At 40.6% G+C, this 23,568-nt stretch overlaps 1 protein-coding gene across 4 annotated transcripts; it reads left to right on the top strand.

Annotated features, from left to right (window-relative positions):
* Window positions 1-75: 75 nt before the first annotated feature.
* LOC120058961 (endophilin-B2-like) lies at window positions 76-20,383 on the top strand. Of its 4 annotated transcripts, XM_039007753.1 has the most exons (13): window positions 76-283; window positions 1,410-1,551; window positions 1,796-1,807; window positions 3,796-3,924; window positions 8,834-8,967; window positions 9,191-9,283; window positions 14,273-14,335; window positions 14,759-14,782; window positions 14,998-15,087; window positions 15,796-15,896; window positions 16,060-16,074; window positions 16,214-16,415; window positions 19,063-20,383. In XM_039007753.1, exons 1-13 carry the CDS (start codon window positions 221-223, stop codon window positions 19,168-19,170), a joined length of 1,176 nt encoding a protein of 391 aa, XP_038863681.1. In that variant the 5' UTR covers window positions 76-220; the 3' UTR covers window positions 19,171-20,383. The 4 variants fall into 4 exon arrangements, with proteins under 4 accessions (XP_038863681.1, XP_038863757.1, XP_038863834.1 ...); XM_039007829.1 differs by lacking the exon at window positions 1,796-1,807; XM_039007906.1 differs by lacking the exon at window positions 16,060-16,074.
* Window positions 20,384-23,568: the final 3,185 nt, after the last annotated feature.

Here is a 23,568-nt window from a genome sequence, read left to right as displayed (position 1 = left end):
TAAGTAATGATTCCAGGACGATGTGTAAATACCAGGGACACAGTGCTTGACAGTGACAGAACCGAGCTAGCGCTGTCACTGACTGGGCAACGTAACGTTATGTCCCTGACTGGACATACAGTAGCTAGCTTGATGCCGTGAACTCTCGTGGAGACAGTGTGTGTGTTCATTGTATATAGCTAGCTAACGTTAGTCGTTGGTTTAGCCAGATACTATTGACATGGATTTCAACGTGAAGAAATTAGCTTCGGATGCAGGAATTTTCTTCACTCGAGCTATACAGGTAACTCATCAAACAGTAACTAGATTTTTACATTAAATGTATTTCGTGTCTCCAATGAACTTACTAAATAACGTTAGTAAAGTTACTGTTGCTCGCTAGCTAGCTAATGTTCGATAACTAGCTAGCTGACGTTAGCTAGCGTCTGGCTTCATTAAAAACTGGAAGCATCATTACATATATGATTTATGCATATTTGCCAGTCCTTTAGCTAGAAATGAGAAGGTTTCTGTGCCGTCTGCTATAGCATCAAGCTAGCAGTGCCAGTGGCTAACGACAGCTAGCTATGTTTTGGCTAACAAACGTTCGCTATCTAACTTAGCTATGTTTTTGAAAAAAACTATTTGCGTTTTGGTTTCGGCTACAGTCAGTGTATCTATGTCTATGGGGTCAGATGTAAAAACTGGAAGCATCATTATATATGATTTAGCATATTTGCCAGTACATTAGCTAGATATTAGAGGAAGGTTTCTATGCCGTCTGCTATAGCAACTGGCACTGCTAGCTTGATGCTAGGTAGTTATGTTTTCGCTATCTACTATAGTTGTTTTCGAAGAACTCTTTGCTTTTCGGTTTCAGGTACAGTCAGTATCTATGGGGTCAGACGTGACCTTTCGTGCCCTCACCCCCCAAAAAATGCCAACGCAAGAGATATATTTCATTATTGTGACTGTGTAACAGGTCATGATGAAAATCTCCCCAGGGAATGACAGTCAGACTGATTTCCTAATGACTATGTTGCACATAAAGCAATGGATGTCTGCTCAGCCCATAGAAATTGCATTCAGTTTAGTTTATCTTTGTATCTGAACCCATTGGCAGAGGATACTGGTGAAATATTAGATGGGGAAACTAGTAGGTGTATTGTTTCATGGCCTATGAGGACTTGGCATTTAGTTGTATGCTTTCCAGTAGCCTATGAGGAGACCATGACATGAAGTGCATCCCCAAAACCAGTGATAATGGCATGGCATAGGGTAGTTCCATGGGCACCATGTGAAAGTACAATGATACACAGAAACAGTGGAAGGTCACTATTGATGTTGAGTCGCTGCAATAGGCCTTGTTTACTGAGAGCTTGTTTACTGAGAACTGAAGGGTGATGCTGTTATTGTTTCTTTTGCCAAAGTTCACAGGGGAAAAGTTTGGACAGGTAGAGAAGACTGAGCTGGATGCCCACTTTGAAAATCTGCTCAGCCGTGCTGATTCCACTAAAAACTGGACAGAGAAAATCTTCAGGCAGACAGAGGTTCTGCTGCAGCCCAACCCCAGTAAGGCCCAGCATACAAACTGAACGTATCAGGACAGAGGCCTCCAACTCCCACCACCCATCCCTACTCCCTGCTTAATGCAAACACATGCACACACAGGATAGTTAACCAAAAACACATCAATTGAAAACTGCTTCAAAAACTTCAGATCAGTTTTTTTTTATGTGAAACATGGTGGTTAGGTTACATGGTGATGGAGAGCAGGGAGCGCTAACCTGTGCCTTTCTGATTCTCCATGCTACAGTTGACAACACTGGTGAGTATCTCTGTCATGCAATCTTTTCATCCATGTGGTCTGTAGTGCAACAGACAAGTGTTACGATGCTGTATTGGGTGTTTTCAAGCACCAGTCTTTTGTGAAAACCTGTTGTTTAGCCTATCCTCTGTCGCAAGTAGTACTTATCAGTGAGCAGCTCAACAGCTGTGTCCGTTAGCCACACCAGACAATGACTCAGCACTGCGGGCTTGTGGGTAACATGCAGAAATTAATTCCCATGTTAGTCTCTCTACTAAGTAGGCTGTCCCAGAAAAAATATATAATCTTGGTAGACTGAGAGTCATCTGTTCTTTCAACCAATCAATTGGTCAACATTTAAAAATGTGTATTTTTCCATATATAGACACACCCTATTTTTGAATAAAATCAACTATGTGTAGGCTAATGAGCTTGTCTGATGCTTTAAGCCTCCTCCTGCTGCTGTTGGCCTTAGCAGATTCTGCCATTAAGCTCTTAAAGTTGCCGGTAATAGGCTACACCAGCGGTCGGCAACCTTTTCTTTTTGGAGTGCCAAGTTATCCTACCATTTCTACTGATCTGCGTGGCAGTTATGATTTTAATATGCACATTTTTGTGGAACAGGTTAATTTAATTTATAATAGTCTTCATAACTCAAAATCAATGTCATGTGGTTAATCAATTTTAAATGAAAATGATACGAATCAAAAAGTAACTTCTATTGCCAATATGTAAAAACATAAAGCCAACAAATAAAAACATAAAGCCTGCAGGTAGAGAATATTCTGATGAAAATAAATATCCTATAAATCACATTGGCTATCTGCAAGGAACTTGAAACATTGTATCAACTATTGTATTAACTTGGTCCAGCCCAAAGCTAGTGCTAGCAAACTTGCAACATTATATAAAATATTCTGTGTCCTCTTAGAGTTTACTGCCCCAAACAGACACAGTTGTAGGCTATTTTGCGCAAGGGATAAGAAGTAATCAGGTAGGCCTATTTTATGTTGTTTCCACCAGATCAGAGCATGACATTTTTTCCCCCTTTCATGCTGAGTGGTAATCGAAATGGAGAGAGCTGAAAATATTTTTCAAATAGGGTACGTATAGGAACTGTTGTCATTTTCAGTGGATGTAAAAACGGACTTTGTTTACTTGCTGTTTTGAGGCGAAGAAAAAATGACTTTGAGAAGCTCCACAGGGATGGTGAGTTAAGACAATCAGAAATGGTGTTAGATCCCCAAATGGGCACACTTCTAGGCAGGCCTACATTTGCACACAGGCCATGTAGACTAGTCCTACTTCTATATGCGTAATTGGGTGCGTGTCCTAACTCAAGATTGACAGGAGCACTCCAAACAAAAGACAATGAATAAATTGACTACTCGTAATTGTAATGAAGTAAACCAAAACTTTTTCTTACAAGTGTAGCCTAGGTTGTGCACTCTGCAAACAACGTGTCCACTCCTACAATGACAACGGTAAGACTAATAATAATATATTGAATGCATTAAGAGAAATGACCATAACCAAGCAAACATTGTAGATTAGAAATTACAGGAACTAATGGTAAATGTACTACTGGTGATACTGGTGTGCCATCCCCGTGGCCTCCGCAATGGATTAGTCCTCTCAGCCAGGTGTGAATCAGATGTGTCTCGTGACAATTATTTAGTATGTATTTGCCACTGCTTGACTAAAAAACATCTTGGTCGACCAACAGCCTATCGACCAAACAATCGACCAGTCTACTAAATGGAGTCAGCCCTACTACTAAGGCTTGTTCTTTTCATTATCTGAGTGAAATAACATTTATTTCCATGACGACTTCATTCAACACCTTATTCCCACAATGTTGAATTACAATACTGTACATTCTCATACTGGGCATTGGCTTACTTTGCTTTGGCATTCTCCTCTCCCACCAATTTCCATTTTCAAGTTTCATTTGATGGCTATTTTTGGCCAGTACTCTCTTGAAGCAGGCCCGTTCTTTCTATCTGCAGGTTCCAGGATTGAGGAGTTCCTGTATGAGAAACTTGACAGAACGGTTCCCTCTAGACCAAATAATGAAGAACTGCTGGGTCATTACATGCAAGATGCGGCAAAAGATTTTGGTCCTGGAACGCCATATGGTGAGTGTGACTCAAGCTTTGTGTAGGCCTACACGGTCTTTCCAGGTGGTATAAAACTGTTTTTTTTATAGGATTAGCAAGTGATAATACAATTTGAGAGAGGAAACTGAGACCGTGTCTTGGGCCCCAGTCAAATCCAATAATTAGATTTTCTGGAACATGCATTTCACCAGATGATCTTACTCAATACATCTCCACTCTGTGCTCTCTCCCTCATGCAATCCCTAAGAATGGCTTGAACCTTTTGTGGTACAGTGCCTTCAGAAAGCATTCACAGACTTTGACTTTTTCCACATTTTGTTGTTACAACCTGAATTTAAAATGTATTCAATTTAGATGTTTTGTCACTGGTATACACACTATCACATAATGTGAAATTGGAATGATGTTTGTAAAAGTTTTACAAGACTCAATAAGTATTCAACCCCTTTGTTATGGCAAGCCTAAATAAGTTCAGGAGTGAAAATGTGCTTAATAAGTTGCATACCCTATATATCCTACACAAAACATTGGTTCAGCTGACATGAATTATCCTCCCTTCTCTGCAGTAGCTGTCATACTGCTAGGTAGCTTTTCTGGCTTGTGCTATAGCCAGACTAATGTTAGATATTAGAGGAAGGTTTCTGTGCCGTCTGCTATAGCCACTGGCACTGCTAGCTTCGCAGAACTCTGCCTTTCGGTTTCAGGTACAGTCAGTGTATCTATGCGATCAGACATGACCTTTCGTGCCCCCATCCCCCAAAAATGCCAATGCAAGAGATATCTTTCATTGTTGTGACAATGTGTAACAGGTCTTGATGAAAATGTCCCCAGGGAATGACAGTCAGATTAATTTCCTAATGACTATGTTGCATTTAAGCAATGAATTGAGCAATGAATGTCTGCTCAGCCCTTAAAAATTATTTTCAGTTTAGTTTTTCTTTGTATCTGAACCCATTGGCAGAGGATACTTGGAATGGGAAAAGACTGGTGAAACATTAGACAACTAGCAGGTGTATTGTTTCATGGCCTATAAGGGCTTGGTATTTAGTTGCATGGTTTAATACCCCCAAACCAGTGATAATGATGCAGCTTCTAGTGGCATGGCATAGGGCAGTTCCATGGGCACCATGTGAAAGTACAAGGATACACAGAAACAGTGGAAGGTCACTATTGATGTTGTGTAACTGCAATAGGCCTTGTTAACAGAGAACTGAAGGGTGATGTTATTGTTTCTTTTGCCAAAGTTCACAGGGGAGAAGTTTGGACAAGTAGAGAAGACTGAGCTGGATGTGCTTAACAAGTCACAATAAGTTGCATGGACTCACTCTGTGTGAAATAAGTGTTTAACATGAATTTTGAATGACTACCTCATCTCTGCACCCCACACATACAATTATCTGTAAGGTTCCTTAGTCGAGCAGTCAATTTCAAACACAGATTCCCACAAAGACCAGGGAGATTTTCCAATGCCTCGCAAAGAAGGGCACTTATTGGTAGAAGGGTAAAAAAAAATGCAGACATTGTATATCCCTTTGAGCATGGTGAAGTTATTAATTACACTTTGGATGGTGCATCAATACACCCAGTCACTACAAAGACACAGGCGTCCTTCCTAACTCAGTGGTGAACTACAACACATTACTGAGTAAGCAGGCTGCATCATGTTATGGATATACTTGTAATCATTAAGGACTGGGGAGTTTTTCAGGATAAAAAATAAATGAAATGGAGCTAAGCACAGGCTAAATCTGGTTCAGTCTGCTTTTCACCAGACACTGGGAGATGAATTCACCTTTCAGCAGGACAATAACCTAAACACAAGGGCAAATCTTCGCTGGAGTTGATTACCAAGAAGAGTGAATGTTCCTGAATGGCCGAGTTACAGTTTTGACTTAAATCTACTTGAAAATCAATGGCAAGACCTGAAAATGTTTGTCTAGCAATGATCAACAACCAATTTGACAGAGCTTGAAGAATTTTGAAAGTAATAATGGGCAAATTGTTGCACAAACTCTTACAGGTTATTGTGTGTATATCAGTGAATTAAATTATTATTTTTTCATTTAGATTTCAGGCTGTAACACAACAAAATGTGGAATAAGTCAAGGGGTATGAATACTTCCTGAAGGTACTGTATATCCATGTGAGAAAACATCACCATAGTTGATATTGATCTTGACTCTATGCTCTTTTTCCAAAAGTTTGTAGTGTCACTCTTCCCAAAGCCTTTGCTTATACTGATGATTTCACCCTAAAGTGAGTGAGTAGTGAGATTGGTGATCAGGGCTGTTGTCAGCATTAGTCAATATATTTCCTCCTGCCCCTTCACTCCCCTGCGGTCCAGCCTGTCTCATATCTGTCTGCCCAATAAATCACCTTCACTGGCAATCCTGAGGATCAATAGTGCTCTTTCTCTCTCTCTCTTTTAATGTTGTTCAGAGTTGGCTCTGCAGGCTTGGCTCTGCAACGACAACCTTAATGCATAAAGTTTATGCACATATTAGTTTACTAGGCTGTCTCTCTGTGGAGCTTTTCCCCTTCAGTTGGAGAAATGTAACTTCGTCACAGAGACCTGAGTGATGGGTCATGTACAGATTTATTTAGGGCTCTGCAGACCTCCTGTTTAGCTAGGAGTTGTTTTCTAAATTAATTCAGCTAATTTGGAATGGAAAGCTCATGCCAATAAATCCACGGTGACTTTTTTCCAAGATGAAAAATGCACAAATACAGTAGCCTATACTTAGGGTTGGGTAGGTTACTTTCTAAATGTAATCCGTTACTAGTTATCTGTCCAAAATTGTAATCAGTAACGTAACTTTTGTATTGCCTAAACTCAGTAATGTAATCTGATTACATTCCGTTACTTTTAGACTACTTTCCCCTGAAGAGGCATTAGAAATAGGCAAAAATGTATGTTACCAATTGAACGACATCTATTGCAGTTTACATAGCTGGCCATATATGGATGTTACATTTTACTTTATGGGTTGGTTATGTAGGCTTCTTCAAACCCATCGCTTTCTACTATATATAATAATACAATTCAATTCAATTATCTTTACCATAAATAAATATAATTTCTAAGTCCAAAAATGGATGTAGCAACTACAGATTTCCCCTTTAAGTCTATCAAATGTGTGAGGGTTTGAGCATGTGTCCATTAGGCCTATGAATAAAAAAAAAAAATTACCAGCATGAATTCGATTGAACGATAAAAGCCCCACTTTTATTTCATAGGCTGGGATCCGGACTATGCAGCTGTTACGAGCGCATTTTCACTGGCTGTTCACTGGTTTCAAAAACAATGATTGTTAGGCAGTTTAAACTTCTTGAATTGAACCATTATTTGGTTCAAATACACATTTAGATTTGTGAACAGCCGTCCACAACAACCACAATCTGTAAGGCGCAAATTGCTACATGCGCTATATAGATATCAATAATAAGTGATATCCATTTCGCCGTAGACTACACCACTGCTGTCATCCTTACCTCCAAGAGTTTATTCAAGTTGGATAAACTCTGGATGCAGACAGCAGTCATAGCTTGGACTGTAGCCTACAAAAGGATATTCCTGCTCTTTTCCCGCGATCCATCAAACACATTTGGTGTGTCATCATAGTGGTCTTTGACTCGCTCAGGTGGAACAAATTTAAACTTGTGCCTTTTTTCAATGCTGGTTTGAATGTCATTGAGAAAACAGAGAAGTGTCAAAAAATTTTTTTGCAAACATCCTTTCTGAATTTAAAAGTAAACCTCGAAGTAATCATCTAGTTTTTCAAAAGTATCTAATCTGGTTACAATATTTTTGGTGGTAACGGATTACAGTTACCATTTTTTGTAATCCCTTACATGTATTCCGGTACTCCCCAACCCTGCCTACACTAAGCAAGTTACGTTTATACGCTGTAATTCCCTCATGAGAGAAACAGGCATGTTTTAGTGATTTTGAAATAATTTGATTTATAATGAATTCATTTGTACACAGGGTATTCAGTTCTGTAGCTAAAAATAAATGTCACAGACATCTTTGGAACTGTGGAAGAGCAAGACATCAATCCCATTCTCTCCTGCCATAGCAACTATTACTAGATGAACACTCAGTTGCTTTAATCAGATCATTAGTGGCCTGTTTCTCAGTGGTGGCTTTTAGTGATGCAGCCTTTCGTGTTGATGGGTGTAGAAAAACTGTTGAAATAGTGGCTCTAACAGCAAAAACAGCAAAGATGTGTAGAAAAACATTTCCTAAGTATTAGAATGTGGTCTGTCCATGTTTGACACAGATTTGCATACTTCAAATTTTGCTAGTATAGGCCTTTTTGATGCTATAATCATTGCTGTGTGTTGTTATTCATTAGATATTCCCTTGAGGTCTGTAATCTAGTCTGTTTTACATCTGGGGAAACCCCAATGTTAAAATGGGGAATTTTGAGTTTTGTTGCTTTGGTAAAAGTCATGTCAAGAATGTCGCTGTGTCTAGAGGTTCCCTCAGTGTGGCCCTCCCCCTCTCTTTGCAGGTATATTGTAGTTGGCCAAGGTTCTCCCACACACTATCTCAGTTGGAGTGCATTTATTATTGATGCACTGGGTGTTGCTATCTAGATGGAGCTCTGAATCTACACTACTACACCAAAACAGCAGGCTTTGTGGGGTAGGCTAATCAGGGCATTGATAGACAGTTGGTGAAGGGGCGTTTGTGCCATAGATTACTGGGATGGGAATAGCCTAAATGTTTGATACAGGTTGTATTGCGCTACCATGTCCTATTGGTCTAGACTTTGTCTGTTTGTATTCTTCTGATAAGTAATACGTCATTCCTCTGATAAGTAGTAAGTACGTCTTCTGATAAGTAATAAGTCATTCCTAATTAATAAGTCACTCCTAGGCCTATATTTCACATATATTGTGTGTGTGTGTGCTGCTGTAGGTAGCACCCTGATCAAAGTAGGCGATTGTGAGAGGAGACTGGGCAGTGTACAGAGGGAGTTCCTACAGACCTCCGCTATCGGCTTCCTCACCCCACTCAGGAACTTTCTGGAAGGAGACTGGAGGACCATCTCAGTGAGTCTGGCTATCTGGCCTCAGAGGGACATCTTGGGATTGCATGCAGACTAGTGTGTAGACCAGGATTTAATACAATGCTAATCAACACCTTGGGGTTTAGTTTTCTACTTATTCCTATATGGATGTAGCAGAGTTTTAGGACCTAGCCAACTTAACCCCACACATATAGGCTACATTTACGTTGTGCAGAGAGTTGCTGATCTTCTCCTCCCTGTCTCAGAAAGAGAGGCGTCTCCTGGAGAACCGCAGACTGGACCTGGACTCCTGTAAAGCACGGCTGAAGAAAGCCAAATTAGCAGAGTCCAAGGCTGCGGTGAGTCTGCCCTCCTCTCCCTGTTCCCCGTTAGCTGCATCATGTAGCCATGAGTCTACCCTCTACCCTCCTCTTCCTGTTTCCCTTCAGCTGCATCATGTAGCCATGAGTCTACCCTCTACCCTCCTCTTCCTGTTTCCCTTCAGCTGCATCATGTAGCCATGAGTCTACCCTCTACCCTCCTCTTCCTGTTTCCCTTCAGCTGCATCATGTAGCCATGCGTCTACCCTCTACCCTCCTCTTCCTGTTTCCCTTCAGCTGCATCATGTAGCCATGAGTCTACCCTCTACCCTCCTCCACCTCTTCCTGTTTCCCTTCAGCTGCATCATGTAGCAGGGAGTCTACCCTCTACCCCCTCCACCTCTCCTTGTTCCCCTTCTATTACATAATATAATCAGGCATCCCCCTCTACCCTCCACCTCTCCCTGTTCCAGTTCAGCTGCATCATGTAACCAGGCTCCAGTTCAGTGAACTGCTACTGCTAACTAACATCTATCTCTGTTCTAATTATGTTCACAGTGTGAGGGAGAAGTGAGTATTAGTGTAAAATATTGTCCACTTTGGTTATTTTTCCCCCCCCTTTTTTTCATTCTGACATGCTCTGCCCATTTTCTCATTGGTACTTTGAAATCCAGTTGAACGCATGTGAGAAGCCAAGAGAGAGAGAGAACAGACTTTCACGTTCTTTTGAAAGTGAAAGAAATTATATTGTGGCATGGTACACTGGAGCAAACCCATATATGACCCTAGAGCAGTGGTATTCAAACTTTTTCAGCAAGGACCCCATTTTTTCCCACCAGAATTTCTGGGGACCCCACCTCAAATGTAATGACACAATCATAAAATTACGATTTTTACATCTGTGTGTGTGTGCCGTGCCGTGCCTTCGGAAAGTATTCAGACCCCTTGACTTTTTCTACATTTTGTTATGCTACAGCCTTATTCTAAAATGGATTAAATAAAATATTTTTCTCATCAATCTACACACAATACCCCATAATGACAAAGGAAAAACAGCTAATTTAGAAAAAATTAACAGAATAACCTTATTTACATAAGTATTCAGACCCTTTGCTATGAGACTCGAAATTGAGCTCAAGTGCACCCTGTTTCTATTGATAATCCCTGCGAGGTTGCTACATCTTGATTGGAGTCTGTGGTAAATTCAATTGATTGGACATGATTTGGGAAGGCATGTCAGAGCAAAAACGTGTCTCAAAGGAATTGTCCATAGAGCTCCGAGACAGGATTGTTTCGAGGCACAGATCTGGGGAAGGGTACCAAAACATTCCCGCAGCATTGAAGGTCCCCAAGAACACAGTGGCCTCCATCATTCTTAAATGGAACAAGTTTGTAACCACCAAGACTGTTCCTAGAGCTGGCCGCCCGGCCAAACTGAGCAATCAGGGGAGAAGGGCCTTGGGTAGGGAGGTGACCAAGAACCCATTGGTCACTCTGACAGAGCTCCAGAGATCCTCTGTGGAGATGGTAGAACCTTCAAGAAGGACAAGCATCTCTGCAGCACTCCACCAATCAGGCCTTTATGGTAGAGTGGCCAGACGGAAGCCACTCCTCAGTAAAAGGCACACGACAGTCCGCTTGGAGTTTGCCGAAAGGCACCTAAAGGACTCTCAGACCATGAGAAATAAGATTCTCTGGGATGATGAAGCATGGTGGTGGCAGCATCATGGTGGTGGCAGCATCATGCTGTGGGGATGTTTTTCAGTGGCAGGGACTAGGAGACTAGTCAGGATTGAGGCAAAGTACAGAGAGATCCATGATGAAAACCTGCTCAGGACCTCAGACTGGGGCAAAGGTTCACATTCCAACAAGACAACGATCCTTAACACACAGCCGAGACAACACACGAGTGACTTCGGGACAAGTCTCTGAATGTTCTTGTGGCCCAGCCAGAGCCCGGACTTGAACCCGATCGATCGACACTAGAGAGACCTGAAAATAGCTGTGCAGCAACACTCCCCATCCAACCTGACAGAGCTTGAGAGGATCTGCAGAGAAGAATGGCAGAAACTCCCCAAATACAGGTTTTCCAAGCTTGTAGCGTCATACCCATGAAGACTCGAGTCTGTAATCGCTGCCAAAGGTGCTTTAACAAAGTATTGAGGGTCTGAATACTTACAGTACCGACTTCAACTGTACATACATACATACATAAATATATACATACATACATACATACATACATACATACATACATACATACATACATACATACATACATACAGTTGAAGTCAGAAGTTTACATACACATAGGTTGGCGTTATTAAAACTCGTTTTTCAACTACTCCACAAATTTCTTGTTACTATAGTTTTGGCAAGTCGGTTAGGACATCTACTTTGTGCATGACACAAGTAATTTTTCCAACAATTGTTTACAGACAGATTATTTCACGTACAATTCACTGTATCACAATTCCAGAGGGTCAGAAGTTTACATACAATAAGTTGACTGTGCCTTTAAACAAAGACAAAGATCATACTTTTTGGAGTAATGTCCTCTGGTCTGATGGGAAAAAAAAATAGAACTGTTTGGCCATAATGACCATTGTTATGTTTGGAGGAAAAAGGGGGAGGCTTGCAAGACGAAAATACCATCCCAACTGTGAATCACAGGGGTGGCAGAATCATGTTGTGGGGGTGCTTTGCTGCAGGAGGGACTGGTGCACTTCACAAAATAGAAGTTATCATGAGGAAGGAAAATTATGTGGATATATTGAAGCATCATCTCAAGACATCAGTCAGGAAGATAAAGCTTGGTCGCAAATGGGTCTTCCAAATGGACAATGACCCCAAGCATACTTCCAAAGTTGTGGCAAAATGGATTAAGGACAACAAAGTCAAGGTATTGGAGTGGCCATCACAAAGCCCTGACCTCAATCATATAGAAAATATGTGGGCAGAACTAATTGTGGGAAGCTTGTGGAAGGCTACCCGAAACATTTGGCCCAAGTTAAACAATTTAAAGGCAATACTACCAAATACTAATTGAGTGTATGTAAACTTCTGACCCACTGGGAATGTGATGAAAGAAATAAAAGCTGAAATAAATCATTCTTTCTACTATTATTCTGACATTTCACATCCTTAAAATAAAGTGGTGATCCTAACTGACCTAAGACAGGGACTTTTTACTCAGATTAAATGTCAGGAATTGTGAAAAACTGAGTTTAAATGTATTTGGCTAAGGTGTATGTAGACTTCCAACTTCACTATACATACATACATACATACATACATATTGGGGAGCCCACTGCAGTTCCCAGTGGGGTTGCAACCTCAACTTTGAATACTACTGCCCTAGAGTCAACAAAACTGAGTAGTACACAAAATCATCTGTAAAATGGAACAGAAGTGTCTTTAAATTGGACCAGTGTATGGGTGCAACGTGACTAACTGCATCCAATTACCAAGTTCATCCTCCTATTAAATCACAAAGGCCTTTTTGAGACCAGTAGTGAGAGGAATGGCCCTGTCCCATGTGAGTACAGATGACTTGGGTTAAAAGTCCTGATTGCTCACATGCTTGCCCAATTATACCATGTCCAGTGAATGTCTACCGCAACATCACATTCCCAGCTCCCACTCTGTGAGAGCATTTGAAATGTTAAGATGTATGGCTGTTTTTTTCCTTCAGGTCAAAGATCTAATTTGATAAGATATGTTTTCTTGATAGCATGATTAAATAAACCGATATACAGAGGAAACTCCATAAATACAATTTATTTTGATTGTAGACTAATTTCAAATCAGATTTTTGAAACCTGTATGCATGTTGATTGCCAAATGAAGGCATGCACATTTTGAAAAATATGTTTGTTTAGCGTACTTATTTATTTCCTGCAAAATATTTGTCTTTTAGAAGTACTTTAATTACATTGGGATTTGGCCAGCCCAATGTAATGATTTAAGAAGTCAATTGAGAGTAATTTACTGTATTCGATTAGATAGATGTATTGTCCTCTGAAGAGGAAATTATTTTCCACAGACCTCAACATTTTATAGAAACTGTACATAAAAGATCAAACCAACTTATCTCCCAGACATAACATTCACAGTTTCTTCTTCCATACTCCATATATGATAGATTAACCTCTGTGACCAGACGACCGGAACTATTCTCCAGATATACTGTAGGCTACACATTCTATAGGCTACTGCACACATATTTGTTTTAAATCCAGCACCTGGTTTGTTTGGGGTTAGAATGAGATGATGGTTGAAGGATGGCTTTCTTTAAGGGCTATGACAATGACGGATGACAGGCTGTGTACACATCTCTCATGCTGCTGTGTTTATTTACACATGTAGCATGGTCGTCGTCCTTCTAGTCTAACATGCCTTGGGACTCCAGGCAGTAGATATGCAGCACAGGAGGTTGATGGCAACTTAATTGGGGAGGACGGGCTTGTGGTAATGACTGGAGCAGAATAAGTGGAATGGAAACTGTTTGATTCCATTTCATTCGCTCCGTTCCAGCCATTATTATGAACAGTCCTCTCCTCAGCAGCGTTCACTGATATGCAGGTGAAGAAAGATATTTGTACCATTCCAGGGCTCAACAGTGGAGCCTAAATATTTTGCTTTGGGACCTGGAATGTTTATATTGGAACACCAGTGTGCCTAGAAAAAGTAAGGATTTTAGCTTTAATATCTGAAATATTTTTCATTGTGCTCCTACATTTCTTTGTGTGCACATACATTTGACAACTTAGGCGCACACACGTGCTCCTTGTAAAGAAGGTGAGCGTAGAGCTCTGCAGTCTTTGATTGGCCAGTGCTTGCAGAACAGACTTGTCTCATATCATCAAGATAATAACAAAGGGTTTAGTTTTTGCTATGTGTGTGTCCCTGTCACATGACTCTCTTATACTTTTGGTTTTGTTTGTTGTTTTGTTTGTCCTTTTGTGTATGTTGTTTGGTTTGGTGCACACCATACTGTATGTGTAAACTGCTCTGCTGTGTCTGTAGGCTGTGCCTGATTTTCAGGAAACCAGGCCCAGAAATTATGTCCTCTCTGCCAGTGCATCTGCGGTAAGGAGCTTAAACAGCCAGTCCACTCTACACTCACACTGTACATGTAGCCTACTGTCACTTTACAAATTCTATGGTATTTCTTCATATCACCTGATTGCTTCCGGCATAGTAATAGAGTAATCCATTATCTATGTGGTACTTGACTTAACACAGGCAACGGTCTAATTTCCCAGGCACAACAACCAAAAGTAGGGCAAAGCTCTTCAAAGATGTTATACTTCAATTGATCCAAATAAAATGAACTCTGAATGCAGGACCAGAATATTTGGAAAATGCTTTCTTTTGAATGCACCCCTGGGTTGAAAATCTGTATCTTTACTGTCATCAGTCTCAATCCAATCTAAGAATGTGTGTCTCCCCTGTGATGTCATCAGAATGTGTCTCTCTCTCCCCCTCTCTTGTTGCCCTGCGGCTTTTCAGCTCTGGAGCGAGGAGGTGGACAAAGTGAGTATGACATGTTTGGACACCATCCTCCTCCCGTATTGTATAAATAAGTAATATCTTTACTCCTAGTGATCTTTGTTTCTAGGTAAAGTGTCTGTCTCGTTTCACAAGTTATTACCTTCAGAGTTCACACAAGAACAAAACAGCTGATAATGGAAAATGGGGGCTGTAGTATTACATGATACCGCTCTCTGTTTGTTTTGGTTGTTCTGTAGGCAGAACATGAGCTTCGAGTGGCACAGACAGAGTTTGACAGACAGGCAGAGGTCACACGGCTCCTGCTGGAGGGAATCAGCAGTACACACGTGAGTCATGAGGTCAAACCTGTAGAGTGGACCAACATGACCACTACACATGGCCACTCTCTTCAGCATATGCACTGTTTACCAGGTAATAAGTTAGGGATAATCAATGAGGGGCTCTATGGAAAATAATGAACGATGTGGAAGGTGTGTTAGTGCGGTGTGGACTAACCTTCCACAGAGTTTCATTATTTTCCAGAAAATGCATAGAGCCCCGAGTTGATTATCCCTTTATAACATAATTTAACACATTTGCAGCAACAATTTTTTTATTTGCAGGTAGAAATGTGATCAACATCCACTAAAGTAGGTAGCAAGGTTACTAGATAGCTACAGTAGTTGCCTTGGCAACCGAACATACTTACTGGTTTTTGCTAACCAAACAATCAGTCCTATCTTGTTATTATGAATGAATAACATATTGAAAATCGAATTCAACAGTGACAATAATGTTTTAAATTTGACTTTTGCCTTCAAAGCAGCTCAAACATAGAACATGTAAGACTGAACTATAGCTATTGAATTCTACTGTACTGATATACCGTGCATTATAGGGAAATAATGCATGCGCCAGAATGCACTTCAAGCCAATCAGAAACTTGTATTTAACAATGCCATGGTATAAACTGTTTTAACATGGTGGTGACAGGGTATGTTGAGGGGGACCAAGTAACAACTGTGTTATATGTGTTTTGGGTATGTTGTCTGTAGGTGAACCACCTGCGCTGCCTGCATGAGTTTGTGGAGGCACAGACAGCCTACTACAAGCAGTGTCACCTGCACATGCAGGACCTGCAGAAAGAGCTGGACAGGTGAGGACTGGCTCTGGGTAGATGCACAACTTTATATTGGACATACTAGTATACTTAGCTGGGCTGTCTAGATCTGGCTTTTATTTGTTGCAGTGTTTGCTATTCAAATGGATGTAAGCTGTTTATCAATGACCATCTCCACTATTATCTCTTATGCTCTCAGTTCCAATGGAGATGTGTAAGTAACATTTGATGACGATTACAGTTGAACTCACCATTACTCAACATATTTTTGTTAACCGTTAGTTAAGTCTGATTATTCCCCAGGGAATGTGCTGTATACCTTATGAATGTCTTCACTCCCTAAACCTCTGCAGGTTTCCCAATGCGTTTGCTGGTAACCCAGGCCACTCCATGGCCTCCGGTGGCTCCTCTCCCCTGGACCCTGCCAGCGCTGTGGAGACAGACACGCTGAAGATCGAGGAGGTGCAGGCCCCTGCCACAGGCACACGCAAGGCCAAGGTCCTGTACGACTACGACGCTGCCGACACCAGTGAGCTATCCCTACTGGCTGACGAGGTGAGCACACGAACACACACACAGAATTCTACCTGCACACCCGTCATTAGTTGAATCAGGTGTATCCGTGCAGTGCTAGAATATGTGGTATGGTGGGCAGGAAACAGTCTACAGTCTTGAAACAACTAGGACTAGATGCAAGATACAAGATGGTGCTATTTTGTGTTTTTTTGTGTTTTTTGTGTAGCTTCTGGATATCAGAACAGCAATTACTCACCTCGAACTGGACAAAGATTTTTTCTTTAACTTCTTATGGCTGCATCCCACTACCGGGATCGATATGACAGCAGCCAGTGAAAGTGCAGGGCGCCAAATTCAAACAACAGAAATCTCATAATTTAAAATTCCTCAAACATACATGTGTCTTATATCATTTTAAAGGTAATCTTGTTGTTAATCCCACCAAAGAGTCCGATTTCAAATATGCTTTTCAGCGAAAGCACTACAAACGATTATGTTAGGTCACCACCAAACCACAATAAGCACAGCCATTTTTCCAGCGAAAGATAGCTTTCACAAATAGCAGAAATAGAGATAAAGTTAATCACTAACCTTTGATTATCTTCATCAGATGACACTCATAGGACTTCATGTTACACAATAGATGCATGTTTTGTTTGATAAAGTTCATATTTATAACAAAAAATCTGAGTTTACATTGGCGCGTTACATTCACTAGTTCCAAAAACATCAAGTGATTTTGCATAGCCACATCGTTTCAACAGAAATACTCATCATAAATGTAGATGATAATACAAGTTATACACATGGAATTATAGATATACCTCTCCTTAATGCAACCGCTGTGTCAGATTTCAAAAAAACTTTACGGAAAAAGCAAATCATGCAATAATCTGAGACGGAGCTCAGAACAATAGCCAAATTAGCCGCCATGTTTGGGTCAACAGAAACCAGAAAATACATGATAAATGTTTCCTTACCTTTGATGAACTTCATTAGAATGCAGTCCTAGGAATCCCAGGTCCACAATAAATGCTTGATTTGTTCGATAATGTCCGTTATTTATGTCCAATTAGCTACTTTGGTTAGCGCGTTAGCGGTAAACAATTCCAAAGTCACAAAGCGCATCCACTATAACGTGACGAAATGTCCAAAAGTTCCGTAACAGTCAGTAGAAACTTGTCAAACGATGTACTGAATCAATCTTTAGAATGTTGTTAACATACATCTTGAATAACGTTCCAACCGGAGAATTAGATTGACTTCAGAAGAGCGGTGGAACGGAGGTCCTCCTCATGTGAAGGTGCATGTGAAAGCATGGTCAGCTCGTGGCAGTGATTACTCATTCCTGTCTCCTTCGGCCCCCCCTTCACCTTAGAGTCATCAGACAAAGTTCTATTGACTGTTGACATCTAGTGGAAGCCGTATGAAGTGAAAACTCATCAATATCCCGCTGTAATTTCAATGAGAGCTTGGTTGAAAATCTGCCACCTCAGAAACAATTCAAACAGGAAGTGGAACTTCTCAGGTTTTTGCCTGCCATATGAGTTCTGTTATACTCACAGACATAATTCAAACAGTTTTAGAAACTTCAGAGTGTTTTCTATCCAATACGAATAATAATATGCATATATTAGCAACTGGGACTGAGGAGCAGGCAGTTTACTATGGGCACCTCTGTGTACCTTTCATCCAAGCTACTCAATACTGCCCCTGCAGGCATAAGAAGTTAATGAGTTTAATGCTGATACCAGGCCTAAATCCCAGTAATTCGCATGAAGAGGAGACGCCGATACAGGGGACGCAGTTCCGGGTGCCTTGTGAGAATTCGTCGGCAAGTGGGTAACCCGTCTCTACCATCCGTCCCATTGACAAACGTGCAATCATTGGAGAATAAACTGGATGAGCTCCGTTCGAGACTATCCTACCGGGACAATAAAAATGATAATTTCTTATGTTTCACCGAATCGTGGCTGAACGACGACATGGATAATATACAGTTGGCTGGGTTTTCCATGCATCGGCAAGACGGAACAGCTACCTCCAGTAAGACGAGGGGTTTGTCAATAAGTCTATTTGTCAATAACAGCGTGAAATCTAATGTTTAAGAAGTCTCAAGATTTTGCTCGCCTGAGGTAGAGTACGTCATGATAAGCTGTAGACCACACTATTTACCAAGACCGTTTTCATCTATATTTTTCGTATCTGTCTATTTACCACCACAAATCGATACTGGCACTAAGACCGCACTCAACAAGCTAAATAAGGCCATAAGCAAACAAGAAAATGCTCATCCAGAAGCGACGCTCCTAGTGGCTGCGGACTTTAATGCAAGAAAACTTAAATCTGTTTTAACTAATTTCTACCAGCATGTCACATGTGCAACTAGAGGGAAAAAAAACTCGAGACCACCTTTACTCCACAAAGACAAGTACAAAGCTCTCCCTCACCCTCCATTTGGCAAATCTGACTGTAATTCTATCCTCCTGATTCCTGTTTACAAGAAAAAACTAAAGCAGGAAGTACCATTGGCTCGCTCAATATGGAAGTGGTCAGATGACGCAGATGCTAAGCTGCAGGACTGTTTTGCTAGCACAGACTGAAATATGTTCAGAGATTCAACATTAGGAAGGTGTTCTTAATGTTTTGTACACTCCGTGCATGTTATTATTTTGTGTTTTCCCAGCTAATCACAGTTTACACAGTGCCAGGCATGGACTCAGACTGGCTGGTGGGAGAGAGAGGGAACCAGAAAGGGAAGGTGCCCGTCACATACCTGGAGCTGCTCAGCTAAAGAGAGAAATTGAAAGACGCATGCTTGCAACATTGCACTCACATGCCTTCAAACATGCTGACGTTGACAAATTCAACCAACCAAACACACCCACATGCTGTACGCAAACGGACCGCATTACATCATTGGTGAATATGACGGAAAATGCACAACATTGAATACGGAGGAATAGTTACCATGACAACTTGGCCAAAAATTCTGAAATGTAAGATATTTACTTACTGAAATGCCCTGTATTATTCAGGCTTTGGTGACCTTTGGTGACCTTTCACAGCTGTGGAAAAAGCTTCATACAGCCTGCCCAGACACTTGCACCTGTTTTAGACATCTTTCCCAAATCCATTACTTTTATGTAAAACATTCCATACACCCTGTGCACCTCTCGTTAGTCCACATTCCTATATTGTCATTTTCCTGGACACCTCTACCACTACCTGGCACTGAAACATTTCATGGCCATATGCCCTGCTTAGTAACTAACCAGAAATTGAAGCACTCATACAGCGGCGATTTGAAGCACTCCTAGTCTTTTACTAACTGCCTTAAAATAATGGGAGAGAGGCTGTGTCCATCTGCTATAACTCATAGAATGTATTGGACACACCGCAATGTCCACACTCCAGTTTGCCTGTTTGCTTAGGACACTTCTTTTGAAGAGGACAAGCCAGATCTAACACAGAACATACATTTTGGCATGCAAAACTGTAACTTGTTATTATTGAAGTATCTGTGGTGAGTTATATTCCCATTTGTGTCCCTTTTTTTACTTTGCTCTTTTTGCTGTTCTGTTTCTTTAACATGTCATTGTTCCTTCAGTTGTCTTTGTATGTTTTTAGTTGAATTGTTTGATCCGATGTTGTCTTTTCTGTGATAGTCTCAGTGTCTTCAAGACAGGACCTAGGCTGCTACATGTGCTACTGGCAGGAGTTAGTCAGACTACTCTGTTCAATGCAAAGCCTCTGTCTTTCTTGTAATCAGAATTTTAATGTCTGTATATTTATTTCTCATAGACCTTTTAGTACCAAAGCAAACTTAAGTATACATGTGTATGCATGCACTCTGTCAAGGTTTGTGATGCTGTGACTGTTTTGCCATGTCTTGTTTTGACCCTTTTCTGCCTTTACTGTCAATGTATTTATTGTCTGTTCCCAAGCCATGCTGGGTGAATGCGTAGGATGTAATTAAAAAAATATATATATCTATATGCTTTGGACACAATCTAGTTTGTGTGGTTTGTCAGTTCAGGTTCTTAATCTAATATTCTGGTGTAGCAGTCTGTCGGATTGGAAGTAATCATTATTTTCTAAATACATGTATTTTTTTCAAATTCAAACTCTGTCCATCATTCTAACTCATACTGGTAATTACAACACGCTCTCCTTTTTACAATATTTTCTATGACTACTGCATCAACATGTTCATGCGTATAAAGTATTTTAATCTGGCATGTTTGGCATTAATGTAATGATTTCATTTCAAATAAACTATGCAAGAAATATAGCTTAAACCCATATTTCAAATAAGTACTATAGGTCATTTGTCCAGCAAATCGGTGGATATACAATATGTACAGTGCCTTCAGAAATTATTCACACTCCTTGACGTTTTCCACATTTTGTTGTGTTAAAAAGGGATTAAATTGAGCTTTTCTTTCACTGGCCTACAAACAATAGCCCATAATGTCAAAGTGTTTAGAAATGTTTTCAGCTTTTCATTTTTAATTAATTTGTAATGTCTTGTTATGGCAAGCCTAAATAAGTTAAGGAGTTAACATTTGCTTAACAAGCCACATAATACGTTGCATGGACTCACTCTGTGTGAAATAAGTGTTTAACATAGTTTTTTATGACTGTCTCATCTCTGTACCCCACACATACAATTATCTGTAATGTCCCTCAGTCAAGCAGTGAATTTCAAACACAGATTCAACCACAAAAACCAGGGAGGGTTTCCTGGGCCTTGCAAAGAATGGCACCTATTAGTAGATGTGTAAACATAAAAAAGCAGACATTGAATATCCCTTTGAGCCTGGTGAAGTTATGAATTACACTTTGGATGGTGTATCAATACACCCAGTCACTATGAAGATACAGGCGTTCTACCTAACCCAGTTGCCGGAGAGGACGGAAACCGCTCAGGGATTTCACCCAATGATGACTTTAAAACAGTTACAAAGTTTAATACCTATCCTAGGAAAAAGCTGATTGTAGTTACTCCACAATATTAACCTAAATGACAGAGTGAAAAGAAGGAAACGTACAGAACAAAAAAATATTCCAAAACATGCATCCTGTTTGCAACGAGGCACAAAAGTAATACTGCCGAAAATGTATGTCCTGAATACAAAGCGTTATGTTTTCACAAATCCCACAACACATTATTCAGTTCCACTCTTCGTATTTTCAAACATGGTGGTGGGTGAATCATGTTATGGGTATGCTTGTCAACGGCAAGGGAATAAAATAAAAAAAAATGGAATAGAGCTAAGCACAGGCAAAATCTTAAAGGAAAACCTGGTTGTCTGCTTTCCAACAGACACTGGGAGATAAATTCACCTTTCAGCAGAACAATAACCTAAAACACGAGGCCAAATATACACTGGAGCTGCTTACCAAGACGACATTGATTGTTCCGGTGTGGCCTAGTTACAGTTTTGATTTAAATCGGCTTGACTATGGCAAGACTTAAAAATGGCTGTCTAGCAATGATCAACAACCAACTTGAGCTTGAAGAATTTTGAATGTGCAAGTATTGTACAATCCAGGTGCACAAAGCTCTTATTTACTTACCCAGAAAGACTCACAGCTGTAATCGCTGCCAAAGGTGATTCGAACATGTATTGACTCAGGGTTGTAAATACTTATGTCAATGAGATACTCCTGTATAATAAGTTTCAATACATTTGCAAAAAATAAATAAATAAATGTTTTCACTTTGGCATTTAGGGATATTGTGTGTAAATGGGTGAGAAAAAAATCGATTTAATCCATTTTGAATTCAGGCTGTAACACAGTGGCACTCATTGTGCAGCCTGCGAGCCCTTAATTTGCAGCTCACGGTGATTTGCCTATTTTCCATTCATAATACATAATGATAAAATTTCAATTCAATGTGGTTAATGTATGCCTGAATCACTTCACTGAATATATCGATTGTTCCCTGGACGGCAGATAGATGGCAGTATAGCACAGCTGTTGAACAGAAAGGCCGAAATAGAACGTTTGCCGAAATAGAATGCAACTGCTCAGCTAAAGCGACTGACAAATATCAGTTTGCTGCTAGCTAATTTTGCAGGCTGGTCGACATGGATCGATTCATTGTAAAAAAAGAAAGGTAAATCTATTGACAATGAAAATGAGGGGGAAGAGCTGGTAGAACAACCCCCGGAGAACCAGGAAAATGGCAGCGGGGAAATGCAGCTAGCTAACGTGGCTCCGGTGGCCAAGAGAAGGATGCAGTCTATTCAAGAAGAACACAGAAAGTTCCAAGAGAAATGGACAGACAACTGTTTTTTTGTACTGCATGATGGGACTAGCTCACTTTGTCTTATTTGCTGGAAGGCAGTCAATTGTTTTAAACGAGCAAATTTAGAGCGGCATTTCCAGTCACACCATGCCCACTTTGACAAAACATATCCGCTACAAAGCAACCTCTGTCGAAATTCAGTACTGAGAGAGACTTTGTAATTTCTTCAAACAATCATCTTTATTTAATATTGATTAATTATTACAATAATGAAACCGTCAACTGCCTAACTGAAAATGAAAAAAACAGATATTATATAGGACCTAAAAATGCTTAGTCAGACTGGTTCCAACTCCCATAAGCCACATTGGTTATCTACACAGGATGGTGTTTTACCCCCAACCCGGCTTAGTTTCCCAGATGCCAGGAAGATGAGACAACGGTAAGGACGAGGACATCGGTAAGCAACTGATTACTGACATATCCGTGGCGCCGTGTTTTAGTATTGCGCTTGATGAAAGCACTGATGTAAGTGACATTGCATGTTAGTGACAATTATGTGTTTGTATCCGCTTCCCTCAAAACGAATCGTTCAGAGAGGAACTTTTATGTTTACTGCCCCTTCAGAGACAAATACGAGAAGAGGATATTCTGAAAGCCCTCATCTGGCATCTGTGTGCACTGACGGCGCCCCGAACATGCGAGGGAAGAAGAAGGGACTCATAGGCCTGACGAGAAAGAGAAAGGATATTCCCGAATTTGTTACGTTTCATTGTATCAGGAAGCACTTGTGGCTAAACTCAATGACTGTGACTTACAGAATGTGATCCAGCAAGTCGTGTGCGTGGTGAACATTATTATTGTGAGGGCACTGAATCACCGGCAATTCCTTGAGTTGCTGGAGGAATACCAGACAGAATACGGCAACTTGAT

Source organism: Salvelinus namaycush, chromosome 1 (assembly GCF_016432855.1).
Source record: "Salvelinus namaycush isolate Seneca chromosome 1, SaNama_1.0, whole genome shotgun sequence".
NCBI lineage: Eukaryota > Metazoa > Chordata > Actinopteri > Salmoniformes > Salmonidae > Salvelinus > Salvelinus namaycush.
Note: the sequence above shows the minus strand (reverse complement) of the source record. Positions and strands in the feature narration are given on the sequence as shown.